Raw genomic sequence first — 20,366 nt, forward strand, 5'->3', positions numbered from 1 at the left:
ACCGGCGCGTCACATTCCCAACAATGCTTCTTGTTGGCTTGGAGTTTTGGATGGGACTGCTCTTCTTACGCATTGCAAGTCAAATTAGGTTTCAGTGGGTTTTGCATAGCATTTGGTACTTGAGCATCTTGTAGGCGTAGTATTCATTGGCGTCTTTTTAAGCGCGAGCTTTATCTGCTCGACTGGGAAAGACCCTTTCTAATGACTTCACGAATTGTATTAGTAGTAATCGGACTCGATGTGTTGTTGCAATTGCAATCTTATCAATCTATCTCGAAAGTTTGTCTTCGAGACTGCAAATGTAAGGCCGACGTGTGATCAGCCGCCCCGCGTTCCACTAAAACAGCTGCACTGAGGCCCGTGCATCGAATCGCCCTAGAACCCGTGACACGCAATCATAAACTCAAATGTTCGCCCTATTGAGATGATCATCATCTACCACACATCCGACAATGGCCAGCCCATCTGACAAGGAGAGGATCGTGCAGCTGGCGGAAAAGGCTCACGAGAGCATCAAAGCTGGCGAGTTGGCTGTGGCAGCTCGATACCTACGTGAAGCTGGCACTATTGCACCTGAAGACAACCGGATCAAAGAAGCATGGGTTGCGTTGAAGGAGGAAGAAGGTAAGAGCGAGTTCTTGGGTATTTGCAGGGAATGGGTAAAGAGCAAGGATGCACGTGATGGAGAAAGAGCACTGAAGGCCATGAGATCGCATGGTTTGAAGGAGGAAGAGGCGGCACAGGCAATGGACATTCTCTTCGACTATAAGGGTGAAGACGACACCCTCGATCAAGTCTCGGGTGAACTTTTACAGAACGTTGGGGCTCAGAAGTGGCTTGTTAATATGGTTCGGGAAAAGCCAACGCGGATGTACTATGAGATGTTCGAACGGGGCAACGACTCAATCGATGGCTTGCTAAAAGTCTTGCTGAACCGAGCCGTCTGGCCCGATGACGAGTCGTTCAAGACGGGTCACAGAGATATCTTCATGCTCAGTTTGGCAATGATGATGGAGGAGGCCCTTGAGCACCCGGAACGCGCCATGAAGGGCATCGCACAACTGCTCGCTCATTACGCGGAGCATCTCAAGGGAATCATTGACGCAGACAGCTTCGATGTTATATTGGCATCGCTCGATATCCGACTGCCAGCCACACTACGCAGTCAGGCTACACTTGCGAGTATCAAGCTGTTTGAGCTTGCTCCGGACACTGCTGGAGAACTCATCTCAAGATTCGTCACCGCCAGGATAAAGAAGGGGGAGGCACATGACCTAGTCATTGCTTTCTCTGCGGCTGCAGCCATCTTCCCGGTCGCTGTCACAGCCGCTGCGGCCCTTTTCCTCACAGATGGCTTTGTCAGCACACTTGCATCGAGAGTACAGAGCAAGAAGTCGCATAACCTGGAGCAAGCGACCCTCGAACTGATCAGTGCTGCATGCGTAGATAAGAACTGCCGAGAGGCAATCAACAAGCACTGCAGGGAGTGGCTAGAAGACATGGTTGCCGAGTGCCCGAACAAGAGGCGGGCTAACCTGGCTGCACTCATTCTTGTGAAACTGGGCGAGGAACAGCCATCCGAGGAAGGTCCGCGGATCGTCAGAGCCGAGAAAGTGGATCAAGAGGACTTGATCGCAAGCTTCAAGTCAATGGTCATAGGAGGCGACACGGCGTCCAAGCAAGACTCGGTCGAGGGCCTCGCATACGCTTCGCTTCAGCCCAAGGTCAGGGAAGATTTATCCAAGTCTCCAAAGTTTCTCAAACGCCTTATCGAGGCCATGAGTGACCCTTCGTCACCAAAGAATATTATTTTCGGCGGCCTTACGATCTTCAACAATATCACACAATACCAGCCTTTACAGTCTGAAGAAGAAAAGCGCATGGCACAGCTCAAGGCCTACGCAAATGTACAGAAGCCAGTTGCTCCTGATGTTCTTCTAAACGATGAAGATGTAGCCATACGCTGCAAGCGCGTCCTTGATGCAGGCGTTGTACCACTTCTAGTACAAGTCTGCAAAAACGGGTCCGCCTCCGTCCTCACACAAAGCAGCCTCATTCTCCTCAGTCTATGCAAAGACACTAAGAACCGAGGCCCAATGGCCCAGCAAGGCGCCGTCAAGCTCCTCATCCAAATCTGGGAGCACATCACTGCCACAAACGAGTCTTCCACAACCGGCACCACACCCTTCCCGCCCGCTGCCCTCGCCACAACAGCACAAGCCCTGTCCCGCCTGCTCATCAGCATAAACCCCTCCCACGTCTTCAACGCCGCCCTCCCCAGCACCTCCGCCATCCGCCCCCTCATCAGCCAACTCACCCGCACAGAATCCACAACCTGGCAACTCCACGCCTTCGAAGCCCTCCTCGCCCTCACCAACCTCGCTTCCCTCGACCGAAACACTCAAGACCACATCATCCGCCAGTCCTTCGACACCGTCGTCGACGACCTGCTTCTCAGCCCGAACACCCTCGTGCGCCGCGCAAGCACGGAACTCGTGTGCAATCTCATGGCCTCCCCCGTTTGCATCAGCAACTTCGCAGATGCCTCGCCCCGCGCTAAACACCGCTTGCATCTCTTACTCGCCATGACGGACGTCGAAGATCCAGCCACACGGTCTGCGGCTGGCGGCGCACTGGCTATGCTACTCTCTGTCGATCTTGCCGTCGAAGAGTTCTTGAAGCAGGATAAGAGTGTGGAGTGGTTGGTAGGCTTGTGCCAGGATGAAGACGAGGGGATTAGGTATCGCGGTGTTGTTTGTCTGAGGAGTGTGGTGGATGTTGAGCAGGGAAAGGAGAAGTGCAAGGGTAAGGGCGTTGTTGAGGCGCTCAAGGTTGTGCTGAAGGAGAGTCGGAGTCAGGAGGTTCTGAGTGTGGGGGTTGAGACGTTGAAGATTTTGCTGGGGCAGTGATGGGGAGGAGTTGATTCTACAGAGTTTGAAGTGGAATCAGTAAGGATATCGGAACGGGAGATTTGATTCGTGTTATGAGGTAGACTTTAGATTGAGATGAGTTATGATTCATGCTTTGTTCTCATTTGTCTTCAAACATGATGAACAGGCTATGCATGGTATTGTTTCTCCAACTTTGCTCCATACAGACGCCATAGTCGCCTGATCTTCACCGTGCAACAGCTTCGGTCTTGGGACGATACGGATATCAGGCCCGAGATTCTATTTGAATAGCTACGGCATGATTGGTCTCTAGCACATCTAAAGGCAGAAGTGGGGAGCAGACACTGATAAGCAGCGGGCTTATCTTCGGAACGGTTCCGACATCAACCCCTCACGACTGATATGCATAATTGCGTCGAGTCAAGGGAGTGACTGCAGTGTGCCTGGAAGCTATTTCGGCTGCCAATAAATTACTTGTGATGCTTCTGGGGTTGCTCTCCTTCCGCTGCTTCGTTGGAAAAATCTGTACAATAGGATTGCAAGATGAATCACTTGCCTGATCTACTACCGCGTGTGAGGACCATTGCTTCAGACCATGTAGTCTCAATCGCTGTTGTTACGGTCGCATTGTTCGTTGTGTACAAAGTAAGTATCTCCAGAGCATGTGTAGGCAGTTATAGCTCATACCATTAGCTACTCACTCGTACCGATATCTCCTATATCCAAGGCATACCTGAGATTCCGGGCGCTCTCCCCATCACAGGTCACTTGACTCAACTGGGGGATGATCATGCAACTGTGTGCGAGAAATGGTGGCGCCAATACGGCTTCTCAGTATTCCAGATCCGGCTCGGAAACACGCGCGCCGTGGTGGTTAATTCCTTCGAAGACTGCAAGAAGATCCTCATGTCAAACCCCCAGGGGCTGATCGATCGGCCGAAGCTGTATACTTTCCACGGCCTCATCTCCTCGACTCAGGGCTTCACGATTGGCAGTTCCCCGTGGGATGAAAGTTGTCGCAACAAGCGGAAAGCAGCGTCGACAACGCTTAGCAAAAGCATGATGAAGAATTACGCCAACATGTTTGACCTCGAGTCCTACTGTATCGCACGAGATCTGCAGAGAGATAGTAAGAGCGGAGAGGTGGAAGTCAGTATCAGACCGTATATCCAGCGCTACGCACTGAACACGACACTCACGCTCTGCTATGGCATCCGCATGGACGCCGTCTACGACGATTTGCTCCGCGAGATACTCGAAGTCGGCTCTGCAATTTCGCTGCTGCGATCCGCATCAGAGAACTATCAAGACTACGTCCCTGCTCTGCGCTATTTGCCGAACAACGAGAAGAACAAGCGTTCGAAAGAGCTGAGGGAGAGACGCGACAAGTATCTCAACTTGCTACTGGATAAAGTGCGAGACATGATTAAGCAGGGAACTGAAAAGCCGTGCATCAGCGCCGCTATCCTGAAAGACGAGGAAACGCGACTCACAGGCGTCGAAGTCAGCTCTATATGTCTGTCTCTTGTATCTGGTGGGTTCGAAACCATACCGGGTACACTGGTATCTTGCATTGGATCCTTGTGTACAAGCGAGGGCCAGGTATTCCAAGACCGCGCGTACCAGGAAATCCGGAAGATTTATCCGCAAGACGAAGACTTGAAAAAGGCGTGGGCGAGTGACTTTGGGGAGGAGAGTATTCCGTATTTGAGTGCGATAGTGAAGGAGGCGGGGAGGTACTACACGGTCAGCAATATGAGTCTGCCGCGGAAAACTATGAGTGATATGCGCTGGGGTGAGGCAGTGATACCGAAAGGTACAATGGTGTTGATTAATGCCCAGGCTGGGAATCATGGTGAGTAGCCAACCATCTGAACTTGGGTTCCGTAAGATCTAACTGTGATAGACACTGATTACTGGGGCCCTGACGCTGCAACCTTCAATCCTGAGCGATGGCTTACACCACCCATCGACTCGGCATCCCTTTATACGGCAAATCCTGTTTCCAATCCAGCACATCTGTCGTTTGGGGCGGGCTCTCGTTCTTGCCCTGGAGCCCTCATCGCTAGCAAGCTCATTTACGCGGCACTCTTCCGTTTGCTCAGTCTGTACAGGATCGAAGCTAGTGCAACGCATCCGCCGAATACGGATTATGTCGACTACAACGCGATCAAAAGCGCGTTGGTGGCAATACCCCGCGACTTTTCAGTGAAACTGAGTCCCAGGTGCGGGGCGGGTGTGTTGGAGACCGTGCTGAAGGAGGGTGAAAGGAGGACTGAGGGATTTTACAAGGTGTGAGTGAAAGTGAAGGTTAGAATTAGTCAGATTGTCAACAGTGAAAGATTCTCACGTCGGGATATAAACACTCGGTCGCGCCTGCTCAAACTCCTTTGACCCGCACAAGCAGTCGCAGCCACGCTTTCTCACCCAGCTTGACGATTGCAGTCGAATTCCCACTCGTCAACCGCAAACATGAAACTTCGAATGATTCTTATCTGCACTATCTTGTTCATGGTGACTGCCTTTGGTCAGTCCATCAACAATGAGCAGGTAGTGTCCGTCTCCAACGCCAGCCTCGAAGGCACACTTCTCGATAGCTCAGTTATTCAGGATGCGCTGCCTGTCAAATCGTCTGCTGCTAGATCTGGACCTTTCAATCCTGCTTTGGGCGAGGACTATGACCCCGAAGTATTCGCCAGCAACCAGCTATGGGAGGAACGTGTCACCATAGGTAGTTACATGTTTTGTCTCATGATGGCATCAGATACAACGGCTGGAATGCTCATGGAAGATGACCGAGAGCCGCCTTCAGCTTTTAGCGCATGGGCGATGCACGACATAAATCGTAAGCTCATTTCCCTTTCCATCACGCAAGAATGAACTTGAGAAACTGATTCTTTTGATGCTATAGACATCTTGGGGTTGTGGGGCTGGTTTAACACCCCAACGGCCCAAGGCAGGGAATGCGACTTCAGGTCGGTAGGATTACAATATGCTTTTGAAGGGCTTGGCCTCAATTATGAGCCGAAGTACGATGACGGATTTCAACCTGCCAACGGAGAGAATGTCTGCTTTTCCATTCTACATTGGAACCGCCGCAGGGCTCTGCCTGACAATCCGCGTCAACAACCGTTGTCTATCAGGGAGCAGCTGTACAGGACCCCGCGAACAGTTTTGGCGGTACGTATATTTATGTCTGCGGTGGTTATGCTAAAAGATGCAAAGAACCGCTGTTATGGAGCAGTCACAAATGGTCGTTCAGAACACTAGCTAACACATGATAGTTACAAACAGGCGCAACCTATGAATTTGCTGTTAATATAAGGGATGGCGCAATCGTCGCAAGAACAACAATGAGCCCAAGTGCTGCCGTGCGACACCCGTTTAGTTGGGGTCGGGAAGCGCGGCCTCAGGAACTCCCTGAACTGCAACATGTTACCGACATTTACTGGGGATTCTGGAAAATGCATAACCCCAATGTCAGAAACTTTCGTGTCTATGGCGTCCAGGATGTCATAGAAGACCACACTGTCCTCCTCGTGGCTCGCGCGCTGCGAAACAGGCGCAAATTTGCTTTGGAGATTTGGCCGGGCGTCATGTTTGAGAAAGGTAGCGAAGAGTTCATGGCATTGATCGGTATGTATTGCATTTCCTACTTGAGTCCTGATCTTCAGTATAGCCCCGAAGCGATGCTTACTGAGTTACTCTAGGCTCTCCTATTGGCAAAACTATTGCCGGCTTTCTCATCACCCACAAACCTTGGCTCGGCCTGAAATATATCACGCACGTCATAGTTGTTTGTGACGGAAACGATCAAGACCGTTGCACAAGAGGTATGGGTAAGATGCACTTATTCTTCACCATCGATGATGTGCATTTCGAGAATGAACAAGGCAGTGATCAGAGCGATGGGAACGGAGAGACGGGCCAGGTTGAAAGCCATGTCTTCCAAGTGAGGGATGACGGGAAGCACGTTATCCGGGAGCACAAGGTCACGGCGAATCTCTAGGATGATGTAAACACGTGGGATTCCAGGGTGTGATGGATGTGTGATTTCGGGATATAGCAAACACCTTCGGACTCCAGCGGAACTGCTACTCATCGCATTACCGACCGCCATTCCTCGGCGGTATAGCGTAATTAATATATCTATGCTGCTTCAATCTCCCGCACGCGCGCCATAATTCTGGTCTTCCACTTTGCGTAATCGTCCTGCTGTCGTTCGCCGAGGTAGTCAGTTGCATCTTGCATCATAGTGCCTAGGCCAATATAATCGCTTCCAGATCTTAGGCCTAGGCCCTTTGCTTTGACAGTTGTATTGCCGGTCATTTCAACACCTTCCATCTCGTCTTCATTGTCTAGAGGCTTTACACTATCGAACCACTGCATCTGTAGCCAGCCTTCCTCCTTGGCCATGGCCATTGTCTGCTCTATTGCAGGTGCCAGCTCATCTTGTGTGATGTTCTGTGCAGATGGGGTTTTCAAGACGGCATCCGTTGCCTTGGCTAGCCATTCGCTGTATGTATCTGGCGAGACATCGACATCCTTCATTCTCGAGAAAACAAGCAGGAATACAACTACTAAAAGGCTACAAAGCCGCGTATCACTGACATCAGCAAAAGACTGTGTAGTAGATGTTGGTCGTCGTGGTCGCTTGCTGGGCGTCTCAGTGGCTGCAGCAGCCATGCGGGCTAGGAGAGGGTAAATGGACTCTACACCGGTGTACACATGAGGTATCATTGCCGGATATTCGAACACCTTTGCGAGAGCCCGGATAGCGGGCATGACCCACTCAGGGGGCTCAGCATCGCTTTCACGGCCTCGCTTTGTGCTGTGTGGTGTCTTTCTGGCGCTCAAGGGCGTCTTTGGCGTGTTACGTGTGGATGTGGGGGCTGGAGCAGACGATTTACGCGGTGTTTGCGGCTCTGCGGCGGCAAAAGAGTCTGGAAGAGCACTACTTAGGTAGTTATATAGCTTCTTATATATGCGAGGGGGGCAGGGCGGTCGTGATGTGATTGAAGGAAGGTTGAGACGCTTCTTAAGCCTGTAGCTGTCAGTATTGGGCTCTATGTAACAATGGAGGCTAGAATACCTTTCGCAAGCCAATTGCGCACATGCGTATGGTCGTGCGATTTCTTCATCCGACTTCATAGACGTCGCGACTGTTCGAGAGCGTGTAAGAAGCGACAACGCCAAATCAATCAACTCAGGGGGCAGAGGGCCGTTCAATGTAGGGACTAAGCCCGTGAGGGCCTGCTCGATACTCGCTCGGCTCATAATGTGAGATGTTGAGGATATTCGTCTTTCCCAAAGAACAATGCTGTCATGCGAATGCAGACGCGTTACGTCTACGTACTTGCGCGGTGTCACGTGGACGCTAGACTGTTCTTAGTTCATCAAGCACACTTCGTGTGTTCCTTGTTTGCACTGCCCTTGCACAACCTCATCTGATTCTCCAAATTGTTGGTCTTGAGCTATATGTATTACCCTTTCTTTGGCCGAAAGTCTTCAAATATCTCAGCTGAGATGACTCAGTCGGTGTCTGGTCACTTTCTAATGTCATCATGCAAACGTCCATGGTTGTCCCTGACACAGATTTTTGATGAAGCTTTATTTTCCAGCAATTCCGCGGACATACAATGATCAATCAGTATGCAGGAACATATATCTATGTTCTATTATTACCTTGGAGTACTATCACGTTTTTTGTTGGCTTTCCTAGAATGCTCCAGCTTACACACACTTGACCTATTCCCAATACCCATGGCCGTATCGCTCGAACACTGCATTACTTGTATTATTACACCATTATCTGTTCCCAAATGCAGAAGTTTCTGGATCTTCCAAGTATATTCGTATGACCCTCTTCTCGGTATCCAGTACCACTTCTTTGCACGTTACGTACTCTCAGCGTCCTTGTCCCACTGTTACAGTAGCACCTCTAAGTTTTCACCGCTATCCCCAGCCAATAGTTGTTTGCATCCCTCAAGAGTCGAAGTAGCAAGCCGCGCCAAGGATACCGAAACTACAACATGGACATAGGGTTCACGCCATGTCGCTATGACTAACGTCTCATGTTCAGGCCATGGTGGTACTGGGGAGGCGCGGTTCAGCGGTCAAGCCGAACTTATCTCGGAACACGTCAACTCGGCTTGACCGACATATTTGCGTACATGGCTTCTGACCGCAGCTGCTGTGCTTGATAGGACGCCGCGGTAGGTGCACTCGTCAGAAGGGCAAAGGTGACATCAAAAACATTAAACCTGTGTGGCATACAACGGCCCTATCCGGAAGAAAATACTATATCAAAGCCACGCTGATGACATGAACTTGCAGTTTGACAGCTTGGTAACAACTGGTGACTATGTCACAGCACGAGATGATGATGATTTGCATGTGGCCAGGGTACTTAAAGTCCGCGTTGCTTCTCATGCTTTCTAGCCCAAGTATCATACATACAAACACGGTTTCAATTGCTAAGCACCACCGACAAATCCTGCATAAATCTCCGAAGAGTCTTTTTCCTTCACAATTTTCCAGTTACCAGGCACACAAGAACCTTGAGAAATCACTCTTCGCCTCACAAAGCTATTCGAAATGAAGTTCACAAATATTCTAATCGGTCTACTTTCTACCCTACCAAGCACCCTATCAGCGCCTGCATCCTCCATAGCTCACAATGATGACCCACAAATGTGCGGCTACGTCCTTACAGCCCAAAACAGCAGTGCCTACGCCGGTATCTCAGCATACACATCTTGCACGCCAATATACTACAACCAATCTATCCCCGGATACCAAACTGCGTTCGCTTACAGCATATTTGGCGGGTGCCGATGCACATTTCACGGGTAAGCATCTCCTTGCAATAGGAAACCCATAGGCTAAACATTGCTAGCAGCGAACAGGATTGTGTAACTGGACAGAATGCGCCATTTTATGAAGGGCCTATTGGGAAAGTTGGCAAGGAACCCCATTTCAGCGAGCCGAAGCCCAAGTGGTACAACTGTGAGACGTTGGCCTTGTAGGGCTACTGGCGTAGACGGGTCTGGATGTGGTGATGGCTTTCAGTTAGCGCTTGCTTTGCTGGATATCGTTGGTGAGTTGTTAGCAGCGATATCTTTTGGCCCGTGGAGTTCGTTGGTTCACGGTTGGTTTGTTGAGAACTGTGCACTCTAACACGAAATTCTGTTACGCTATGTGTCTTCATATGCACGCTTTACTCGCACTGCCTAAATGTTTCAATTGATAGCATAGGTAAAACTCAGATGCGTCTTTTCTTGTACATTTAAATACAAGGTCCTGGCTTTCAATCTCATGTGCATGCATTACCCCTCTATCCCTAACTGCAACAGCTACAGTAACCAATTAATTTCTTCCATATCTGCTGGTTAGGAGTCGCCAATCCACACATTGAAGACATCCGACCTTTTGGATCACAGCCGTTGCTGCAAGTACTGGGGCTGAGGGAACCCTAAATTTCAAGTCAGTTCCCCACCGATCTCGTAGACCAAAAGCTTCAGATGAAGCAAATCGTAAGTACAACTTACCTTCAGAATCCATAGATCTAAAAAACAGTTTTAGTGACTACCAATATGACACTTGAAACGGCCTGCAATGTCTGCAGGGCAGCCTTCGGGAACAAAGCGAGGGTATGCGCGACTTTGATTTGGGAGCCAGTGAGGATGAACCCAGGGTGCTTTCGCTGAGTCGAAGGCGAGGACCTGGTACATGGTAGCGGCGGAGAAGAAGACAAGGAGATGGAGGAGCTGCATCTTCGTATTGTGATGGGTTATGCTATGGGTGACCAAATGCAGCTAAAACCGAGGTGATTGAATGACCTAGAAGTGATGGGAAAAGATGAAGGTTCGGGACTGACATATTGTGAACAAGAAGAAGAGGGTATTCCGTCAGGGCTATATCTTGCTGGCGAATTTTTGGCCTCGATTGTGTGGGAGGAAGAGGCATGTAATGGTGGAGAAGAACCAAGGAGGTATTTGCGATAGTTCGAATGCGCATCGTCCACTTGGGTCACAGAGGAAGCAATGCTAATGATTTTATGACATTGAAACGTCATCTCTTTCAGTGTTTTTCACACTAAGTCACATTTCTGGTACGCGTTGTCATCGTTACCGTCACCCCATTTTCGCTTCCATGGAATAGTACCGCATCAGTGACTTGCACCTTGCTAATTGCCATTGCCTGTAAAACGCATGGCTAGACTGCACTTCTATCATTCTAAACTGAAACTAAAAGGATGGTGAGAGCGATTCCTTATATCATGACTGTACCTTAGAAACACAGCGGTGGGTGGTCACAAGTAATGGTACAATCATCTACAAATTCCTCGCCTGACTCCTTCCCAGCTTCAAAACCCTTCCTAGCATCATCCCACATCAAATCGAATTCTCTCAGTCTCCTGAGCTGGGATGCGTTTTTCCGCATTATTTCTAGGTGCCTGCATGGCAGCAAATGTTTTGGCTTCTTACTACTTCAAGTAAGTACCACGTTCTTAATGCCTGTAGTGGCGCTATCAAGGAGCAAGACTAATCACTTAGACAGAGGAGTCGGCTACGTCCGTGGTGGAAACAGCAACTTTTACAGACTTGAACTCTCCGACGAAATTAAGATGATCACTGATGATCGACAGAAAGACTGGTTTGTACGGCCTATTTGTTGGAACATCGAGAAAGGCTATACCTGCAGTTTCTACGAGCAGTCGATGAGCGGTCACGGTCCTTTGATTGGCCAGTACGAGGGCTTCAGCGATAGCTGGTTTGGCAGCGAACATGCAGCATACTACAAATGCTGGATCACTGCATCCAAACGTCGGGACATTGTCATTGAGAATCCACGCATTGGTACCCCGAGCGTACCGACTGGTACCGGCCGGCCGCAACGGCAAAACGACAGACACAAGCCGGGCATATTAGCAAGCTATCCGTGTGGCATTCTCGGGGTATGCTTTAGCCTTGATAATATATACAAAATGAGTTGTGCTAATCTTGATAGTTTAATAACTAATGGTTTCAATCTGGTGATCCTCACAAGTGATACGTATGGGCTCCTCAATGTTTCCACTACGAGTGCTTTCTTGCTCTTCGGGCACTCTGCTCCTATGCAGAAGGGCTGGCGCGACGACGAATGGGGAATTTGGCAGCGATATGATTCGAATGTTTGTACACTTGGTGCGAAAAACAAGATAATATACCAATTTCGTGTATGTGATGAGTACGAGTTTTCGTTTGACAATTGTGCCAAGTACTTTGAATTCCGGTACGCAATATCGCACTAGTAAGCTCGAATAACGCGTTTCCGGTTGATGGATACCACATGAAATATGTGGCGGCGACTAAATCTTGGTAATTTTGAGATTATATGATGGTAAGGATGTGGTGCTGGTGATTAAGGTTCACGAGGGTGGGTGTGAGTGAAATGGTGAAGTCGGAGGTCCGAGGCGCTCCCATTGGCGGCCGGGGCGATAAGATAAGGACCCAAAATTTCCATTGCGCCTTGCGAACTTCCTCGATGCTTGCATACGACACCACACCTCGATACCCCACGCGCCACCCAATATCCACAAGCAATAAGAACGTCAGCACCAAGAATCGCACACTGAACTTCATCCAATCAGACGGCCTTATCAACGAACTACCAGCACGATGATCCGGAAACAAGCGCGTGAAAGGCGCGACTACCTCTACCGCCGCGCATTAACTCTGCGCGATGCAGAACTTGCATCCAAGAGAGCCGCACTCAAAGAATCTCTCGCAAGCGGAAAGCCGCTGTCAAAAGACGTTGCCAACGACACAGCCCTAAGAGAAGACTACAAGTACGACGAGAGCAGAGCAGATAGGACAGTCGAGGAAGAGCTAGGCTTGGATGATGAATATGCGCAGCTATCTGGAGTCGTCGACCCAAGAATCCTCGTCACAACCAGTCGGTACGAGCGATACCTTTTCTTCGCTGAGCGCAGGACACCCGCTAACATATGTGTGATACAGTGACCCATCCAGCAGACTCGGCACTTTCGCAAAAGAAATCCGATTACTCCTCCCCACATCCATCCGCCTGAACCGCGGTAACATGATTCTGCCCAACCTAGTCGAAAGCGCAAAGTCTGGAGGCCTAAGCGATATAGTACTCCTACACGAACACAGAGGTACTCCGACTGCCTTGACAGTCTCGCATTTCCCCCACGGACCCACTGCCAGTTTCTCGCTTCGTAAGTCTTGTTCTTTACCACCATCCCTTTCTATTTCATAAATGGCAGGCAAAAGGCTCACAAAACAACATAGATAACGTAGTCCTCCGAGCAGACATTCCCAACTCCTCGCGCGGCACAGTCTCAGAAAGCTACCCACACCTCATCTTCGAAGGCTTTACCACAAAACTTGGTCAACGCTGCGTTCAGATTCTAAAACACCTTTTCCCGCCTCGAGAAGCAAATGCTAAAGTGGGAAATCGTGTGGTTACGTACGTTCCCCCTCCTCAATTTTTCCTTTCTCATCTTGCATTTGCTAACTTTTTTTTGAATAGTTTCAAGAATATCGAGGATACAATTGAAGTCCGTCACCATGTTTTCGTGAAGACGGGATACCAATCTGTAGAGCTGGCGGAGGTCGGGCCGAGGATGAGCATGCGCTTGTTCGAGATTCGCGCGGGTACGCTGGATAATAAGGAGGGAGATGTCGAGTGGCATCTTAACCAGTACACGAGGACGGGCAGGAAGAAGGATTACTTGTAAGGGTTTGGAGGTTATGCATGGAAATCGGCTGGGCTGCCTTCGCTTACGAGATATTAACACCATGTGGAGGCTCGCCAGGAAGAAATAGCCAAGAAAAAGGGGCACGAAAAAAGTCGTTTCGAGGTCATTTTGCACATGGTAATGGTTTTGGTACATATGATTTGGGAGCAGGGCGTTAGAGCATGCATGTGGGACAACAAAAGAGCCCAAAAATATCAATATGCAAAATCGCAAACTTTTCCTGAGCGACTTGAACTTGGTCGAGTAAAGCCCGGTTCTACACAGCTCACATTTGGTCTATACCATATGTTTTCTATATGTTTACTCCGTACTGGTAGTAATGCGAATAAGCTAGTTCCTCACATCATGCATCCGTTCGACTTGCTAGAGTGCAAGTCAGAGACACTCAAGCGCACACGCTGGCCATTGATCATCATGTAGCTTTCCACAAGCCACTCATACCACACCTTACGGTCATCCGTTTGTCTCCAGAAGCTGACTTCGACCTCTGAGTTGGCGGGCAGCTGCATAGGGTTCTGTGATATACGTCAGTACAGGTACTCAGAGACATCAAAGAATAACAAATCTGCAGTGCGACATACCTTGAGAGGAAACAAGATTGGGAACCATGAAATCATGTCTTTGCTCTTCTGCTCCATTGTGACAGGGTTGGTACTTAGTTCTACAGGACCCTCGGAACCACTGTACAGCACAGTTTCAAAATAGGCGCCCAAGCCATGGCAGACACCAGGCTCTTGGATTGGGAAGGCGATCCTGCAATAGCGCAGGTTGTGTTCATTCGCGCCATCGCCTCCGCAGAAGCCGCCTCCACCCCCTACTGCCGATCCACCCTTGCGCAGCGAAGACTGAGCTAGAACGGCTGGGGGGAGAGGGTGGGTAAACTCCCATGCAGTCCGTACATTTGGTGCGAGAGGTGGTTCGAGATTGAAGTTTTGCATCTTGGTGCCGTTGCTGAGCTGCTGAGAGGCAATCGTCTCTTTGGCTTCTGTAGACAAAAAGTCGAATTGTGACAGCATGACGACCCAGGGAATATTGAAAGCATTTGAGTCGATGCTCGTACTGCGGTTGTACAGATCTGCCCAGAGCTTTGGGGTGGCAATTGGAGTAAAGTGCGCCGTGTAGCTGGAGGGTATCGAGATGCCATGGGTGGGGTTCAAGACATGCTGGACACCGTCGAGACACTCTGGCGACAACTCGTTGTCAGCAAAAGATCCAAGCAGCTCACTGACGAGAATGTCAACCTGGCCAAACGTGCCATCTGCTTTCGATGGGCCTTTCCAGGCTCTCATGTCCGTCTTGACAACTGTGACACGTCCGCCCCAAGTCTCAATGTTACGGCGCTGTAACAGGACGTAGGCGTTTGGGTTCTTTTCAATCGCATATACCTTTACAGGGACGCCGGAGCTCGCACTAGCATTGAGTGCACGTGTTACGAGTGGTCCACGGCCAGATCCCACGACTGCAATGACTACGGCGCCATTGTCCGAGCTTGTCGATTTCTGCTGTGCATGCCAATCGCGTAGCGCCTGTGCAATGGCTCGCTCATACCATGCGTACTTGATTGGGTCTTTCTCAAACACCTCGTAAGTGATGGATTCTAGGTTATCTGTCAGGGGCTGCAGTGGGCTCTGGAGGTAATCTTGGAAGCCACCACCAAAGCGCTCAATTTGGCTTTTGGGAGGTTGGTTGCGCTGCAAGTACCGCATGTAACTTAGGTGTGGTGTAGGATCATTGCTGCTGCTGCTCTTTTTTGGTGATTTCTTTGCCAGTTGAGCTGATTCGGCCGGCGTTGGTGCGGTCGTTGAGGAAGCAGGGCTCGGTGCGTCCTCTACCGTGTGAGGGGAGAGGTGGCCTGTGGAATACGACATGATCATATCTGGATCGTCAATGCCTGGGAGTGGGCCGACGTCTGAGATGAGTAACCAAGGTCCGCGCTGCAGGCGCATAGCCCGGAAAATGAAGACTTGGTGTGCCTTCGAAAGGACGTAGGATTGACGGGCATTAACCAAAAAGGACGACGCCGACAGATTGAGTAGTCTGACAGGCTCCGAGAACCAGCGCGACTGAAGTGAAAGTGATGGAAGTCGGCGCGGGAGATCAAGCACTAAGGTAATCGAGTTAGTATGGGGAGCATGGTCTGACAAGGCACAGTCTTCCTGGCGGAAAAGAAGAATACTCACTGATCGACAGTCTGCTGTGGTAGTTGCAGATGGACCTAATGGTATTCCACGCATCCCATGAGCTCCAAGAGTTGATGTTCTTTATTTCGGGACTGGGCTCAAACTCTGGTCTGGCAAAGCGTGCTAGGTCTCCGACGTCCGCTTCGGTAGGCTCTGGCTGCTTGCCGTCCATGGGTAGTTGGATATGAAACTGAACGTAAGACCCCGTAACGAGAGCCTCTTTGATCGAGCGGGCATATTGAGACACCCCAGCCTGCCCATGGGCGAGTCTCGGACCTGGCACGACAACGTTTGTGACACCGCAGAATGCGGCGAAGGCAATCTCGAGGTGAAAGACTTGTCGCGAAAGATGGGCGATAAGTGGATCGGGCGAGGACAAGTCAATCCATGGGCTAGCAAAGGTTACGAGCTGGCCGATGATGTCGGTCGGACCGAGAGGGGTGTCGAAATTGTCCAGTGCAGGTATCAAGGGCAGCGGCTGCGCTGGGGACTCAGCGAGGGATTGAGTGTACGAGTTGAGGATGCCGAGGACACGGTTATGGAAGTGGTCATTTGTGATTGGGCTCGTGAGCATATCATACTGGCCATGGTCAGTCACGGTTCCTGCATATTCTCGGCAGCACCTACTCCGAGATCTTGGGCGTGCTGGACCAGTTCCGGCGACACATCGAGGCTACGCTTCGACTCATGTTGGCCAATATAGAAAATGGCCGCTGAGTCGTCCATTCCTTCCGAGTAGTCCATGTTGCCAAGATGAGTCCGGACAGGGCGAAAATATGTGCGGCGGCGGAGGAAATATGACTACGGAAAAGATGGTGGAGAAGACTGCGGCGGCGGAGCACGGCAGCGGGGTTGTCGGTGAGGCGGCGGGCAGAGGCAATTGCTGGGGCAAGCAAAATCAGTCACGGCGGCGGCGATGGGTCACAGCAGGCAGAAAAGAAGCCACTCCGGGTAGAGGGCGCATGTATATTGATCAGATTCATGGCGGCGTGTGTGGGTGGGTATTTGGTGCGGTGCCTGGCAGGCCGTGGTAATTCGCGCCAAGCGTGGAGGGTAATGCCTGTGGAGCTCCGTACGTTAGTTCGATGCGGGCTATTCCTACTCCGGTCGCCGCATAACTTTTTCTACGTCCAGGCATCTTCACCACGCGCAAACCACGAGCAAACCGCAACCATGACTGCTATGCCCAAGCGCGAGTACGAAAACGACGACAGCGCCCGCGTCAAGCGCGTCAAGACTGAATCCACCGGCAAAGGCGACGTGGACGCCGCCTCCAACCCGTACCTCGCGCACTGGAACGATACCAAAGACAGCGCCGCCACCGGCCAGGGCCTACAGGGCTTCAAGCGCCATGCTACCACCACTGCGCAAGCCAATGCCGCAGAGAACGGGCCCAACAACCCCTTCACTGGCCGCCCCCTCTCCAAAAAGTACATGAGCATCCTCGAGAAGCGCCGCGACCTGCCCGTCCACCAGCAGCGCGATGAGTTCCTCAAGCTCTACCAGGAGTCGCAGATCCTTGTCTTTGTCGGTGAGACTGGTTCCGGAAAGACGACCCAGATTCCCCAGTTCGTTCTCTTTGACGACCTTCCCCAGGCCGAGGCCAAGATGGTCGCTTGTACACAGCCTCGTCGTGTCGCTGCCATGTCGGTGGCCCAGCGTGTGGCTGAGGAGATGGACGTCGAGCTAGGCGAAGAGGTCGGATACAGCATTCGTTTCGAGGACAAGACGGGGCCCAATACCATTCTCAAGTACATGACGGATGGAATGTTGCTGCGTGAGGCCATGAACGACCACAACCTCACGCGCTACAGCACAATCATCCTCGATGAGGCTCACGAGAGGACCTTGGCCACCGATATCCTCATGGGTCTGCTGAAGGAAGTTGTCCTGCGCAGGCCCGATCTCAAGCTCATCATCATGAGTGCCACTCTCGACGCTACCAAATTCCAAAAGTACTTCCACAACGCCCCGCTCCTCGCCGTCCCCGGTCGAACCCACCCCGTCGAGGTATTTTATACCCCTGCGCCCGAGCGCGACTACGTCGAGGCCGCTCTCCGCACTGTTCTCCAAATCCACGCTACTGAACCCGAGGGTGATATTCTGCTATTCTTGACTGGTGAGGAGGAAATTGAGGATGCATGCAGAAAGATCAACCTTGAAGCCCAAGATCTCAGTCGCGAGGGCGGTGCCGGCCCATTGGTTGTATACCCGCTCTACGGAACTCTGCCTCCGGCGCAACAACAAAAGATCTTCAATCCTGCTCCTCCCCCATCAACTCCTGGTGGCCGTCCTGGACGAAAAGTTATTGTTTCTACCAACATTGCTGAAACATCTTTGACTATTGATGGAATCGTCTATGTCGTAGATCCAGGATTCAGCAAGCAAAAAGTGTACAACCCTCGTATCCGTGTCGAGTCGCTGTTGGTATCGCCCATCTCCAAGGCATCTGCACAGCAACGTGCTGGACGTGCTGGACGTACGCGCCCTGGTAAATGCTTCCGGTTGTATACCGAGGCTGCCTTCAAGAAGGAGCTCATTGAGCAGACATATCCTGAAATTCTGCGCTCAAACTTGGCAAGCACGGTTCTAGAGCTAAAGAAGCTTGGCGTTGACGATCTGGTACATTTTGATCTCATGGATCCTCCTGCGCCCGAGACTCTGATGCGTGCGTTGGAAGAGCTCAACTACCTGGCATGTCTGGACGATGAGGGCGAACTTACCACGCTGGGAAGTCTCGCATCTCAATTTCCCCTGGACCCTGCGTTGGCAGTCATGCTCATCACCTCCCCCGAATTTTACTGCTCTAACGAGATGCTGTCTCTCACTGCACTTCTCTCTGTGCCTCAAATCTTCGTCCGTCCAGCCAACAACCGCAAGCGAGCAGACGAGATGAAGGACTTGTTCGCGCACCCTAAGGGCGACCACCTCACAATGCTGAACGTCTACCATGCGTTCAAGAGCGAAGAGGCGCAGGCAAATCCAAAGCAATGGTGCCATGACCACTTCCTATCATACCGAGCGCTTCAACAAGCCGACAACGTCCGTCTCCAGCTTAAGCGCATAATGGAGCGTGAGGAGTTGGAGCTTGTGTCTACACCATTTGAGAACAAAAAGTACTACGAGAACATCCAACGTGCACTCGTCGCAGGCTTTTTCATGCAAGTCGCTAAGCGTGATGGCAACGGCAAGAGTTACATTACAGTCAAGGATGAGCAAAATGTTCTTCTGCATCCCAGCACAGTGCTGGCTGAGGACAGCGAATGGGTCATCTACAACGAATTTGTGCTCACTACGAAGAACTACATCCGAACCGTTACCTCCGTCAAGCCCGAGTGGCTCATGGTAAGTACACATAGCTCCAAAGTCTGTTCGTCACATATTGACTATTCACAGGATATTTCTCCCAATTACTACGATTTGTCGCAGTTCAAGAAGGGCGAGATCAAGACGGCACTGCAACGCGTTGTCACCAAGATTCAACGCAAGGAGGCTGAGAAGGGAGGACGACGATGAGGACCTTGAATACTCTCTACGCAATGAATTTATGCAATACTTTGGGATGGGGTGCTGACGCTAAGCACCAAAAAAATAATAATGTTGGATTGTAACGACAATATCTTACTTGCAGGGGCGGTACCATCCAGCGTGAGTCTCGCAAGTATGCCAGATGCCTCTGACGGTTTTACCCTTCAGAGTGCAGCGATACACAAGAAAGTAATCACAGGCCTTAGGATGGCCAATAGGCCTTATGGAGGGACGCGTTGCTGCCGGCTCTGGAACAAATTTTCCCTTTTCCTAGCATTGATAGACATCACCTGAGCTCAAGGAGGTCGGTCAGTTCTATGGGGGTTGCATTCACATACAACACCTGCAAAGTGGCCACCTAATCGCTGCAAATGGTGCTGGTTTGCATTTGGTCCGGCTATGTGTGAACGAATAGAGAATTTCAATCATTGGATGCGGTAGTATTCACCTAAACAACGTTATGGACAGTGCACTCTCCGTTCCATGTTAATATGCAATGAAACTCAGAAAACCGTGCATCAGCCAAGCAGAAACTTTATACCAATCGGCACCACACGTAAACATTTGACTCTCTGCCAGTCACCAGATAGTCTCTTATTTGCTACCACGCAAATAGTTCTTATTACTATTACTATTTGATGCACCCATAAATCAACACAGCTGACGTGTTATTCATGCTAACAGCACCTTACTCTGTGACCGTGCCTTTCTTCAGTCTCGGTCATACCCTTATTTCGTGATATAAAACTATCTTGTACACAGGCCACTACATGAAAATCTTGCAGATACATACATTCATATCCAAGTAGCCTTAGTTACATTTAGCAAGACAGTTATACAGTACTAACTCAAAAGTCTGTTCGCACTAGCGTCTGGGCGCACCAACACTACTTTTTTGCCCAATTTCAACACCGTGCAACTCCACCAAATCATATTTAATTTTTAAATTAAGATAAAAGAATTGCTGCTGCGATTGCTAATATTTTGTCTGGTACCCCT

General features: G+C 50.5%; 10 protein-coding genes across 10 annotated transcripts; 7 read left to right on the forward strand and 3 right to left on the reverse strand.

Moving 5' to 3' along the window:
• Window positions 1–452: 452 nt before the first annotated feature.
• On the forward strand, window positions 453–2,909 carry COCCADRAFT_96089 (uncharacterized protein; the record flags this gene model as incomplete). The annotated part of the gene is made up of 1 exon (XM_007714113.1): window positions 453–2,909. One exon carries the CDS (start codon window positions 453–455, stop codon window positions 2,907–2,909), a length of 2,457 nt encoding a protein of 818 aa, XP_007712303.1.
• Window positions 2,910–3,434: 525 nt separating this feature from the next.
• COCCADRAFT_96181 (uncharacterized protein) lies at window positions 3,435–5,189 on the forward strand (the record flags this gene model as incomplete). Its single annotated transcript, XM_007714114.1, has 3 exons — window positions 3,435–3,536; window positions 3,585–4,746; window positions 4,798–5,189. The coding sequence occupies 3 exons, from the start codon at window positions 3,435–3,437 to the stop codon at window positions 5,187–5,189; spliced, it is 1,656 nt and encodes a 551-aa protein (XP_007712304.1).
• A 174-nt stretch (window positions 5,190–5,363) lies between these two features.
• COCCADRAFT_96195 (uncharacterized protein) lies at window positions 5,364–6,900 on the forward strand (the record flags this gene model as incomplete). The annotated part of the gene is made up of 4 exons (XM_007714115.1): window positions 5,364–5,736; window positions 5,803–6,071; window positions 6,176–6,527; window positions 6,602–6,900. The coding sequence occupies 4 exons, from the start codon at window positions 5,364–5,366 to the stop codon at window positions 6,898–6,900; spliced, it is 1,293 nt and encodes a 430-aa protein (XP_007712305.1).
• Window positions 6,901–7,040: 140 nt separating this feature from the next.
• Window positions 7,041–8,168, reverse strand: COCCADRAFT_26288 (uncharacterized protein; the record flags this gene model as incomplete). Its single annotated transcript, XM_007714087.1, has 2 exons — window positions 7,041–7,935; window positions 7,984–8,168. 2 exons carry the CDS (start codon window positions 8,166–8,168, stop codon window positions 7,041–7,043), a joined length of 1,080 nt encoding a protein of 359 aa, XP_007712277.1.
• Window positions 8,169–9,488: 1,320 nt separating this feature from the next.
• On the forward strand, window positions 9,489–9,919 carry COCCADRAFT_36792 (uncharacterized protein; the record flags this gene model as incomplete). The annotated part of the gene is made up of 2 exons (XM_007714116.1): window positions 9,489–9,742; window positions 9,790–9,919. The coding sequence occupies 2 exons, from the start codon at window positions 9,489–9,491 to the stop codon at window positions 9,917–9,919; spliced, it is 384 nt and encodes a 127-aa protein (XP_007712306.1).
• Window positions 9,920–11,505: 1,586 nt separating this feature from the next.
• COCCADRAFT_44672 (uncharacterized protein) lies at window positions 11,506–11,709 on the forward strand (the record flags this gene model as incomplete). The annotated part of the gene is made up of 1 exon (XM_007714117.1): window positions 11,506–11,709. A coding segment is annotated over one exon (204 nt), but the record flags the coding sequence as incomplete, so codon positions are not given.
• Window positions 11,710–12,265: 556 nt separating this feature from the next.
• On the reverse strand, window positions 12,266–12,523 carry COCCADRAFT_96134 (uncharacterized protein; the record flags this gene model as incomplete). The annotated part of the gene is made up of 1 exon (XM_007714118.1): window positions 12,266–12,523. A coding segment is annotated over one exon (258 nt), but the record flags the coding sequence as incomplete, so codon positions are not given.
• A 30-nt stretch (window positions 12,524–12,553) lies between these two features.
• On the forward strand, window positions 12,554–13,638 carry COCCADRAFT_96202 (uncharacterized protein; the record flags this gene model as incomplete). Its single annotated transcript, XM_007714119.1, has 4 exons — window positions 12,554–12,834; window positions 12,896–13,116; window positions 13,190–13,367; window positions 13,431–13,638. The coding sequence occupies 4 exons, from the start codon at window positions 12,554–12,556 to the stop codon at window positions 13,636–13,638; spliced, it is 888 nt and encodes a 295-aa protein (XP_007712309.1).
• Window positions 13,639–13,997: 359 nt separating this feature from the next.
• Window positions 13,998–16,583, reverse strand: COCCADRAFT_96167 (uncharacterized protein; the record flags this gene model as incomplete). Its single annotated transcript, XM_007714120.1, has 4 exons — window positions 13,998–14,174; window positions 14,241–15,763; window positions 15,840–16,419; window positions 16,467–16,583. The coding sequence occupies 4 exons, from the start codon at window positions 16,581–16,583 to the stop codon at window positions 13,998–14,000; spliced, it is 2,397 nt and encodes a 798-aa protein (XP_007712310.1).
• Window positions 16,584–17,012: 429 nt separating this feature from the next.
• COCCADRAFT_26292 (uncharacterized protein) lies at window positions 17,013–19,355 on the forward strand (the record flags this gene model as incomplete). The annotated part of the gene is made up of 2 exons (XM_007714088.1): window positions 17,013–19,184; window positions 19,236–19,355. The coding sequence occupies 2 exons, from the start codon at window positions 17,013–17,015 to the stop codon at window positions 19,353–19,355; spliced, it is 2,292 nt and encodes a 763-aa protein (XP_007712278.1).
• Between the last annotated feature and the right edge of the window lie 1,011 nt (window positions 19,356–20,366).

This window comes from Bipolaris zeicola (genome assembly GCF_000523435.1).
Source record: "Bipolaris zeicola 26-R-13 unplaced genomic scaffold scaffold_74, whole genome shotgun sequence".
Lineage (NCBI taxonomy): Eukaryota > Fungi > Ascomycota > Dothideomycetes > Pleosporales > Pleosporaceae > Bipolaris > Bipolaris zeicola.